Source organism: Ursus arctos, unplaced genomic scaffold, assembly GCF_023065955.2.
Source record: "Ursus arctos isolate Adak ecotype North America unplaced genomic scaffold, UrsArc2.0 scaffold_13, whole genome shotgun sequence".
Taxonomy (NCBI): domain Eukaryota; kingdom Metazoa; phylum Chordata; class Mammalia; order Carnivora; family Ursidae; genus Ursus; species Ursus arctos.
In genome coordinates, this window is record NW_026622797.1 from 42,300,657 (window position 1) to 42,312,887 (window position 12,231).

The window sequence follows — 12,231 nt, forward strand, 5'->3', positions numbered from 1 at the left end:
TGTGTGCATACACTGCATGGGGGTGGGGAGAGAAAAGCTGACTCCCAGCTGAGCGAGGAGCCTGACAGATCCCGGGACCTTGAGATCATGACCTGAGCTGAAGTCAGATGCCCAGATGACTGAGCCACCCATGCATCCCTCAGATTACTGTAACTTTTATAAACTAGTTATAAGTGGTTCACAGACGCACTGGTCCTTGGATATACTTTGTGTGGCATTGTAGTAGACAATAATTTAAGAATAAAGTAAGCAGAAAAGTAAAATGATGGATAAATCAGAAAAAGGCAAATAAAAAGTAAAAATGGACAAGATAAGTGAAAATAAAAACCAAGAGAACATTGAAAAGTGATATTAGCTAAAAAATAAAGATTTAATATAACTCAAGGGAAAATTGAGGAAAGAGTCAAAAAGGTGCTATGGTGTTAATCTTTTATCAAAAGATAACTAACTAAATAAAAGAAATTAAATGCAAAATAATTTTAAATGTTAGGTGATTAGGATACAGTAGGAAAAATTTTCCATTAGTATATTCCACTTAAATTGTCATGCAGTATGATTCAGTTAGGCTTTCCTTGGTCCCCGATTCTCAACTGATGCTTCTGTGTGGTGTCACAGATGTATGTGTATCAGATATTCCAGAGCAGAGTGCTGACATTTCTGGACAGATAGATAGATTTGACATTTTAAATAAGACAGCAGTACTCATTTTAAAGTTCAAAACCTGTAAGCAGAAATCAGAGTCCTTTGGCAGAGGAAGCTGTAAAATTAGCATTGAATTTTTAGGTGTATAATATGTAAGTTTATTGATGAATCTTGGATATCATTGATCTATTTTAATTATTTGGGGGAGAAAATAACTTTTATGTGTATTTTTTTCTAAGGTCAAAAAAAGGTCTATTCTGTCTACTCCTAGAAATCATAAATGTGCTAATTTTTGCATATTTTCCTTTGTAGGCCCAGATTATTCTTCATCAGCATGGTTACCTGGTAATGAATCACTGTGGCAGGCCACAACCGTTACATCTAACCATCGAAATAATCATATCAGGAGACATAGTATAACTTCTGACAGTGGTGACACCGGCATTGGAACTTCGTGTTCTGACAGTGTGGAAGGTGAGCTGAAATTCTTGGTGTTTAGACATGAGCCCTCAGAGAATGATTGTGATTGAGAACATTCAAGGGATATGTTCTATTGTTCCAAAATAAATTATAAAGTAGTGTTTGACTGTTTAATAATGTTCAGTGTTAACATTATATCAAAAGAAATTGTCTCTGTGATCATATTAGTTTTCCCTCATTTACTTTTTAACTATTTTGATACAATTATGGATTCATAGGCAATTTTAAGAAATAGTACACTGATTCTGTGCACCCTTTATTCAGTACCTCCCACCCCCATCCATGGTAATAGCTCACAAAACTGCAGTGCACTATCACAGCCAGGGTATTGATACTGATCCAGTCAAAATATAGAATGTTTCTATCACCACAGTATACACTTCATGTTGCTCACCTTTCCCCTACCCCCTTAACTTTTGGAAACCACTAAATAAGTCTCCATTTTTATAATTTCGTCATTTTAAGAATGTTGTATAAATGGAATCATATAGTATGTAACCCTTTAATATTGGCTTTTTTTCTTTGACAATTCAAGTTGTTGCATATATCAGTAGTTCTTTTCTTTTATTGCTAGTAGTATTCGGCAGTGGTGGTATTAGGTAGACCACATTAAGCATTTTCCCACTGAGAGACATCTGGGTTGTTTCAGTTTTGAATATTGGAAATAAAGCTGCTATAACAATTCATGTACAGGTTTTGGTATGAGCATATGTCTTCATTTTGCTGTGGTAAATGTCCAGGAACACAGTTGCTGGTTTTATGGCAATTGTACGTTTAGTTTTTAAAGAAATTGTCACATTGTTTTTCAGAATGATTATTTCATTTCAATCAGCAGTGGAAATGGATCATTGTGAGTGATCCAGTTTTTTCCTCATTCTTGTTAGCATTGGTGGTTTTTTAATTCTAGCCTTTCTGGTGGGAATGTAGTAATACCTCATTGTGTTTTTAATTTTCAGTTCCGTAAAGATTAATAATTTTGACCATTTCTTCACACGTTTATTTTCCACCTGTCTGTTCTCTTCAGTGAAATGTTTCTTCATGTCTTTTGCCTCTGTTTTAATCATATTACTTCCTTTTTTTTTTTTTTACTGTTGAGCTTTGAGAGTTCTTTCTATATTTTAGATACTAATCATTTGTTTTCTATGTGATTTGCAAATGTAGCCTTTCATTCTGTAGCTTGTCATTTCATCCTCTAACAGTGTCTTTTGCAGAACAAAAGTTTCAAAATTTGATGAAGTTTAGTTATAATTTTTGTGTATAGTTTTTCCTTATATGGATTGTGCTTTTGGGGTCAAGTCTAAGAACTCTGCATAGTCCCAGATCTTGAATATTTTTGTTTTTTTTTCCTTAAAGTTTTATCATTTTTTGAGTTAATTTATTACAAAGCAAGTGTGTTTGGGTGTCCCCAAGATCACTCTTCAGCTCATTGACAGAAAAGCTGTTATACTAATGGTTATGGTTTGTTACAGCTAAAGGATACAGAGTTAAATCAGCAATAGAAAAAGAAGCAAAGGGCAGGGTCCAGTAGATGCTGGGCCCAACCATTTGTTCTCTCCCAGTGGAGTTGTGTGGACGGTGTTTAATTCTCCCAGCAGTGATTTGTGACAGCACATACATAGTTTTGCTAACCAGGCAAAGTCACCCAAGCTTTAGTGTCTAGGATTTTTATTGTGGGCTGGTTATGTTGGCATGGTTGACTCCTTGTGTGGATGACCTTAGTCTCTAACTCTTGAGAAGTTGAGCTGATAACACATGTTTCAATGCTCCCACCATAAATCCCATTATTAGCATAGACTATATGAAGTGACCCAAGGTCCCCAGGTAAACAAAGACAGTCATATTAGGATATTCCAAGGGTTTAGAGGTTACCTCTTAGGAGCCAAAGATAAGGGCCAGACCTTTCTTGTAATGTGCAGGATGTTGAAAACCCCGACATGTTGACTTAATCCTTTTTGCACAGTGTGAGACTAAGATTGGAGTTCGTTTCTTTGCCTAGTGTTGAAAATGGGTAAAATAATTATTCCCATTTTATTCTTCTTTTTCCACACTGTTTTAGCTATTCTCATTCCTTTGCTTTTCTATATAAGTTTTAATAATTTTGCTTATATCTACAAAAAAAAATCTTGCTGGGAATTTTATAGGAATTGTGTTATCCATATATATCAGCTTGGGGAGAATCGACATGTTTACTCTTGCGTTTTCTAGTCCATTAACATGGTATAGTTCTCCATTTATTTCAATTTTAATTTTGTTCACCATTATTGTACCTTTTTTGTTAGATTTATACCTATTTCATTCTTTCTTTTTTTTGGGAGTGATTGTAAATGGTATTGTAGTTCCAGTTTTGGTGTCAATATGTTGTTGTTATATAGAAATACAATCGATTTTTGTATGTTTATCTTGTGACATTGTTGAACTCTTTAGTTCTAAGAGCTTTTTTGGTAGATGTCTTGGGATTTTCTCTATAGACAATCATGTCATCAGTAAATAGGGACGTTTTTCCTTTCTAATCTGTATGCCTTTTATTTCCTTTTCTTCACTTATCATCGAGGTGGCCAGACCAAGCAGAACAGTGTTGAAGATGAGTAGTAGGAGTGGACATCCTTGTCTTTTTCTTGATCTTACAGATAAAGTGCTTAGTTTTCCACTTGTAAAGTAGCTGTATGACAACTGTTAGCTGTAGGTTTTTTATAGATGTCATTTATCAATTTGAGGAAGTTTCCCTCTAGTCCTACTTTGCTGAGAGGTTTTTTGTTTTTTTGTTTTTAATAATGAATGGGTATTGGATTTTGCAAATGCTTTTTCTGTATCACTTGATAAATGATATTCTTCATTAGCTTGTTGATATGGTGGCAGATTCCATAGCTTGATTTTTCAGATATTGAGTCAGCTTTCCATCCCTGGAACTCTACTTGGTCATAATGTAGAATTATTTTTATATATTGCTAAATTCTGTTAATATTTTGTTGAGGAATTTTTCTGTGTATCCATAAGGAATATTGTTCTATAGTTTTCTTTTTTGTCCTGTTTTGATGTCAGGATAATACTAGCTTTATGAAATGAGTTGGGAAGTATTCTCTTCTGTTTTCTGGAAGAGACTGTATAGAGTGATATTGATTCTTTAGATGTTTGGTAGAACTCTTTAGTGAAACCATCTAGGCCTAGAGATTTCTTTTTTCATAGTTTTAAAGTCATGAATTTAGTTTCCTTCATAATTAATGGTTATTCAAATTATGTCTCTTAAATTGGATGAATTGTGGTAGTTCCCCCACCACCCCAGAAGTGGCCCAATTTATCTAAGTTGTCAAATTCACATGTGAAGAGTTGTTCATAGCATTTCCTTATGATCTCTTGATGTCTGTAGCCTCTGTAGTGAAATCCCCTGTTCCATTTCTGGTATTGGTAATTTGTGTCATCTTTCCTTTTTTATTTTTTAGTCTTAGTAGCAGTTCGTCAATTTTATTGACCCTTTCAAAGGATCACTTCTTCATTAATTTTATCTTTTTTCTGTTTTCAATTTCAGTGATTTCTGCTCTTTATTATTTCCTTCTTTTTGCTTTGGGTTTATTTTGCTCTTTTTCTAAGTTCTTAAGGTAGACAATTAGTGATTTGAAATTTTTCCCTCTTTTAAGATGAATGCATTTGGTGCTATAAATTTTTCTGAGCATAGTCTTGACTGTGTCCCACAAATTTTGATATTTTGTGTTTTCATTTAGTTTTTTGTGTTCTCTTAATTTGCATTGAGACTTCCTCTTTGACCTCAGAGTTATTTAGTGATATGTTGTTTAGTTTCAAAGGGTAGGCGTTTTTCTGCTTTCTGTTACTAATTTCAAGTTTGATTCTATTGTGGTCAGAAACACTGTGATTTCAATTCTAAATTTTTTGAGGTTTCTTTTAGGTCTCAGTGTATGGTTTATATGGTATATGTTTTGTGGGTACTTGAAAAGAATGTATTTTGCTGCTGTTGGGTTGATTAGATCCTGTTGGTTGATGGTGTTTTTGATTTTTTTATATCTTTGATGATTTTCTATCTAGTTCAGTCAGTTGTTAAGAGCAGTTTTTTTAAAGTCTCAACTATAATTGTGGATTTGTGTATTTCTTTTTTTGGTTCTTTAAATTTTTTTTTACATATATTGTAGTTCTGGTGCTTGGGGCATATGCATTTAGGATTGATATGTATTCCTGTGGATTGGCCCTTTTATATATATAAAATCCTTCTCTGTCTCTGGTTATTTTCTTGTGCTAAAGTCTACTTTATCTGCTATTTATACAGTACTCTGGCTTTCCTTTGATTAATGTTTAAATGGTTAATGTTTTCTGTTCTTTTTACTTTCAACTTGTCTATATCATTATATGTGAAGTAAGTTGCTTGTAACAGCATGTGGTTAGTTGGAATTGTCTGCTAGTCTCTGTCTTTTGGTTGGTGTATTTAGACCATTGATCTTGAATGTAATTATTGATTTATTGATACTTGAATTTTCTGTCCTTTTGTTTCTGTTTTCATTTTCCTCCTTTCCAGGGTTACTGGAGTATTTTTAGAATTCTACTTGGATTCATCTATAGTATTTTTAAGTGTATCTCTGTATAGCTCTTCTAGTGGTTGCTGTAGGTATATATGTACATATGTAATATGAATAACTTATTTTAACAGTTTGAATGGAGTATAGAATCCTTTACCATCCCCTATTTATAAAATTGTTTCAGATACTGTCTCTACATGTGTTTATAACTATATCAGATAGTGTTATAATTTTTACTCCAACTATCAGACTTAATTTAGGAAACTCAAGAGGAGACTCAACCTATATTTGCTTTCTGTGTTCTTTCTTCCTTCATGTTTCAGGTTTCCTTTTATTATTTTCTTTTGGTATAGCCATTTTTTTAAAGGGTACATCTGCTTGTGACAAATTATCTGTTTCTTTTCAACTGAGAATATATTGATTTCCCCTTGTTTCCTGAAGGATAATTTTGTTGGGTATTCATTTCTAGTTTGACAGGTTTTTTTTCCCCCCTAGTACTTGAAAGTGTTGTGCCATTTCTTTCTGGCCTCCATGGTTTTTTATGACAAATCTCTTGTCATTTTCCTCTGGCTATTCTGGAGATTTTTTTTCTTTGTCTTCAGTTTTTAGAAATTAAGTATCACAAGTCTTTGGGTGGATTTTTTTGGAGTTTTCCTATTTGGGATTCATACAGCCTCTTGAAACGGTGAGCATCCTGCCAAATCTGTGAAGTTTCCAACCATTATTTTAGTTGAGTACTTGAGCCTTTCATTCTTTCCAGGACTGTGATGGCACAGGTCATAAATATTTGTTACTGTCCTACAGGCTTCTGATGCTCTCTTCCTTTTCCCTGCTCCCTCTCCTCTATCTATTGCTTGTTGTTTAGACTGGGTAATTTTTCTTGTTTTGTCTTCCAGGTCACTGATTTTTTTTTTTTTTTTGGTCTGCTCCATTCTAATGTTGAGCCCTTTCACTGAGCTGTTTATTTCTCTTATTGTAGTTTTCAGTTCTAAAATGTTTATTTTGCTTTTTCTTTATGTCTTCTATTTCTTTGCTGATGCTTTGTTTTGTCCTTTGTTTCAGGCGTGCCTGTATTGTTCATCAATCAAAGCAATTTTATGATGATACCTGTAAAATCGTTGGGAGAGAATTCTAACAATTCTGTTACCTTGTTGGCATCTAATGATTTTGAATTGAAATCTGGAGTATTTTGTACAGTTATGATATTCTACATTTAAGTTATTTACTACACAGCAAATTTGTTATATTTATATTTACATGTTTTGTAAATATAAGCTATTTACATATAAGTAAATGTAATATAAAATTATTATAAGCACATAGTAAACATATTATTATTATATATTTAAACCTTTTCTATTAGCCGGCTTTGTAAGATACTGCTCTGGCATGTGAAATGTGGAGATGGTACTACCTCCTTATTGCCAGATGGAGTTAGAAGTCTAGGTTCCTCACTTGGCCTCTGTTGATACCTGAGGAGTTTGGAGGGGAGTGACTTGTTACTGATGGGTAAGGGTAGAAGTCCAGGTTTTTCATATCATCACTACTGACACCATTGTGTGGGTGGTCTTATTACTGCTGGGGGATGATGAATGTCTAGACTCTCTGTTGGGCCTTTGTGATATAACCTAAAAGTGTATCTGTGCATTGGGAGTATCCATAGTGCCAGACAGGGATGAAAGTCGTGTTTCCCTACTTGGCCTTCTTTGAAACTACCCTCGTGGGGCTCTTTGAAGTACTTTGTTATATCTTGGCGAGGTTGGAAGTATAGGCTCCCCACTTGGCTTTTGTTGGTGTGGGTAGAGGTAGAGCTGCAGTTTTTTTATGGTATTTGATTGGAAAGGAGTGGTTACTATCTGAAAAATTTCTTTTTAGCTTCCTCTTTCCTGGTCCACTGGCTAGGGAGAACAGGCTTTTGCTGAGACTTTTTTGGGCCATGACCTTCGGTTCTTTTGGATGGCTGTTTTTTTTTCAGCTCCGAAATGGAGAGACAAAAAGAAAACTCAAGGAATTCACCACAGTCTTGTTCCTTGGATTCTGAGGTTCTTAGCTGGTCTGCCACCTTTTCTCTGACTTTCAGTTATATATTTGTTTTTTTATATAATGTCTAGGGCTTTTAGTTGTATTTAATGGGAAGTATAAGGAAGACTGTCTTTTCCATCTTCTCACCAATGTTTCTTATAGGTGTTAATAAAAATCTGAACTATTGCTATTTGTCATAACTTTGCTAGCAGTTGCACTGAATGTTGATTTTATTATGGTCTTGCATCTAATGTCAGTTGACTATTTAAAACACACCAAGGAAAGAAAGGAAATATATACAAGGTGGCGAAGGGGCAGAAAGGAATGTGAATTGTAAAAAATAATAATTGCAAAAGAAGTATTCTTTTGTTAAATTGAAAGATGAAAATAATTTAGGTATATAGTGCTTCTGTTTCTTTAACCTTCTTTTTTACCTTCCCTAAATAAATATTTTATATACTGTTTTCACAGCCTTATTTAGTTTGTAAATGGATACTCTTAGAACTATTGATTTTATTATAAGTTTGTTTAAGTATTATTCATATCTTTATCCCTTGATATAAAGTTGACAGGGTATATTGATAGTTGTATAGTGGAGTTTTTTACTTGATTGATCTGAAGTAGCATTTTAGTGTAGTGTCCTATGTGTACTACTATTGAAGCTTATTTCAGAGTCCTTTGGTGGGAGGCTGGTGATATTCCTGAAGTATTAAAGAAAATGTACCATTACAGATACTTTTTTCTAAACTTTCATCATACTAATGGAATATCTTCTTAAGCTATAAATGATAAGTAGGATTATTTTCTTTTGGTAATAGTCATGGTGTTAGAATTGAATGGGTCTTTAGAGAAAATATAATTAATTAGACCATGGTATAAATGAGTAAATTAATTCCCCAAAATGAAATGACTGCTTTTACTAATGTGATGGTTAAGTGTTTAGCCTGTGTTTAAACCTGTTGTCACTTAATTATGTGTGCAGCCTTGAATAATTTCTCATTTCTTTCAGCCTCAGTTTTTTCATCTGTAGTTTAGAGATAACTCTTTTTTATGTATAATGAAGATGTAACAACATGACTTTTAAATTGCTTGGTGCAGTTTTTTGCATTACCATCATTGCTTTAAAAATGACTCTTGTTCTCCTTCCTTACCCCTTTTTTATGTCTCTTTCTTCAAATTTCTCTTTCTTAGGAAGCTCACCAGCTAGCTTATCTAAAACAGTGATGCTTCTCCTGCCACCGTCACAGTTTTGTACCCACACCCTCGCTTTATTTTGGGTTTATTTTTCCTATCATGGAATAGGGACTGATATTTACTGGCTGCTCAGTTTTGTTTGAAACAGTGTATATAGACTTTCAGTTAGGTTTCTGTTTTAAGCCTGCTTTTTTACCTGCTATTTCTGAGGTTAGAGACTCTTTGATGTTCTCCCAGGCAGGTGAACTCCCTGTGCTACATTTCCAGACTTGTATTTTATGCCATGTATTCTTCTGTCCTGCTTCAATAATTAACTCTTTATTTTCCAGCTTCTGGAACTTTTTTGCAGTCTTTTTTATGATGGTCCTGTATTGTTCATTGCCATGACTTTCTACTGTATTATTCTTCTGTCATTTCATTAGATCTTGAAAGGGAGTGAATATAATTTTGTGCACTCGGGCAATGAACTTGAACCAGAAACTCTGTGAAATAGATACAGATGAAAAAAGAGAGAGAAGAGAAAAAGAACTGAAAAAAATGGTTATAAAACTTTTTCAACTATTCTATGTACTTCTCTTCCTTCTCCCCAATTTTTAAAAAGTAATAAGTGCACATTTAAAAAAGCATAAGGATGAAAATATTTTAAAAGCAAATTTGTATTCCAAACACTATTAAATTTGTGGTCTTTGAAAAATTCAAACTTATATAGAATTAAATAGAGCAAAAATTAAATCTCCCTTTATTTCCTCTCTTATTTTTGCTTTGTTTTCAGAGGTCACAAATGTTATTGGTGTGTTGCATATTCTCCCAGATCTGCTGTGCATTTAGTCACATACACATAGGTTTTAAAATAAAACTGGATCATCCCATATGTTTGTGATGTGCTTTCCTTTTATTTTTTTTGACTTCTTAAAATTGGATTTCTTTTAAAAATAATTTTCATTGTTAATGAGTCACATGACCTAATCCACATCACCTCCTAGAATTGTCTTTTCTCCAAGGACATTCAAACATTGAGATAAGACTTGGACTGGGTTTGGCCTCCTGGGCACTTGAGAGTAAGATAAGCTTCCATGGGGAGAGGAGGGAAGCTGTTTTTTGATGTATTAGAAAGAACACAAAGGATGAGTAAAAGTTTTGCCTATTTACAACAGATGAGTTAAACCACAAATCAGAATAAAACAAAAGCCTAGAATTTCTATTATACATATATATAGCATTTCTCTAGTAAACATACCAACTTAAGTACTTTTTAAAAACACATACTTATTTGGAAGCTTAATACATGATATAAAGATAGCATTTCAAAGCAGTAAGATGCCTGGGTGGCTCAGTCGGTTACACATTGAACTCTTGATTTTGGCTCAGGTCATGATTTCAGGGTCTAGAAATTGAGCCCCGAGTTGGACTCCATGCTCAGGGGGAGTGTGTTTGAGATTCTGTCTCACCCTCTGCCCCTCCCCCAAACCCATGTGTACACACACTCTCTCTCAAATAAATTAATTTTTTAAAAAAGCAGTAAAGAAAGATTAGGCCTGAAAAAGTAGGAAAGAGGTATGAGATCCTGACCTCAAACCGTAAGAAAACTAAAATTTTTTTTTAAAGGATTTTATTTATTTGACAGAGAGAGAGACAGCCAGTGAGAGAGGAAACACAAGCCGGGGGAGTGGGGGAGGAAGAAGCAGGCTCCCAGCGGAGCAGGGAGCCTAATGTGGGGCTCGATCCCAGGACCCTGGGATCACATCCTGAGCCGAAGGCAGATGCTTAACGACGGAGCCACCCAGGCACCCCAGAAAACTAAATTTGAAATGGATTAAAGAGTTAAAGATTTCTGCTGAAAATCATGAAAGTCTTAGAAGATATGAGATTAACTTTATGTTCTTAGTTTAGAAATATTCTTAAGAAAGCACAAAACACATTTGATTTAATGAAAATTCAAAAGTTTTTAATATTGATAAAAGGTAGTAAATTTAAAAGAGGGTGCACGGGGGGTAAATATTTGTAATAAAACTAACCAGGAAGTAATATTCATATTATTTAAAGAGCTTTTACAAATAAGGACAATGTCCCCATATAGGTATTCATCTATAAAATTTATAATATTTCATAATTTAAAAATTTTTATAAGTAAAAGATATAAGTAAACAATTTATAGGAAAAATACAGATGGACAATAAACATCAAAAAGATGGTCAAAGTCATAGTGAAGTGAAAATTTAGATGATAAGATATTGTTTTTCACCAAAGGGGAAAATTGTCCCCTTTTCCCCCAAAAACAGACTGTGTAATATCCAAGGTCTGAGCAAAGATGGAAAAGTAGTACTGTATATTCAGCCTTGATAGAGGGCAATTGGGCAACGATAACTAACAACTACATAGCTGTTACTATGTCCTAGGCACTGACACGTTAACTCATTTAATCCTCACAACAACCCTCTGATGGAGAAAGTGAGCCACGAACAGGTGAACAAAGATAATGTGTACAAGAATAGTCACTGTAACACCGTTGAGTAAAAAATTAGGGACAACTTTAAGTATACTAATTGGGACATGGTTAAATATTTCACTGTGTATCCAGTTAAAATAATTAGGTACTCTATATGTGCCAGCCTAGAAAGAAATCCAAGCAAATATCTACCATAAGACAACAAATTGAACACTCTCCTTTAACTCCTTTTTGAAATCCCTCTAAACTTAGGGGAAAAAAAAAAACCCAACTGTATGATGACAAGGAGAACAGGAGAAAACAACAGTGAAATTCTGGCAGCTCTGATTCAGAATAATAAGGAAGAAATTTTTCTAAGAGATCCCAGAGAGCTGAATTCTAAACAAGCAACAGATTCAGGAGCAAGCTGTCAATATGTATAACTAAAAATCCTCAAAAGAGTTCAGAAACTGGTAGTACGGGCATCGGCAGGCTTCTCCACTGTATAGTAACTATTTGGCTTCCTACTGTATTCTGTTATTTGGATGCAATCTCAGGGGGAGGATTAAAGTCCACCTCCTGAAAGAGGAAGTACCTGAATTTAATATTTAGAATTATTCTTTAAGATATATTTGTTCCTTCTCTTCCATTTATTTAGTTATTTAATTGTTTATATCAATATAGGCTCATGTATATATACATACTTCTTTTTTTAATTAAACTTCAAACCTTATTGGAATTTCCCAGTTTTTCTATTGATGTCCTCCTCTGTTCCTAGTTCTTGTTCAGGATACCATATTTAGTTGTAATGTCTCCTTAATCTCATTTGGTTTGTTAAAATTTCTCATGCTTTCTTTTCTTCGTAACCTAAATAGTGTTGAGGAGGACTGGTTGGGCATTTTATAGAATGTTCCTCAAATTGGATTAGTCCGATGGTTTCTCATGATT

General features: G+C 34.0%; 1 protein-coding gene across 3 annotated transcripts in view; it reads left to right on the plus strand.

Annotated features, from left to right (window-relative positions):
• The window catches only part of CEP85L (centrosomal protein 85 like), a 161,300-nt gene that overhangs the window by 23,313 nt on the left and 125,756 nt on the right, over positions 1-12,231 (plus strand). For all 3 annotated transcript variants that reach the window (XM_048226184.2, XM_026504696.4, XM_044386278.3), the window contains exon 2: positions 955-1,116. In XM_048226184.2, coding sequence (XP_048082141.1) covers positions 955-1,116 — 162 coding nt within the window. The remainder of the gene's footprint in view (positions 1-954; positions 1,117-12,231) is intronic.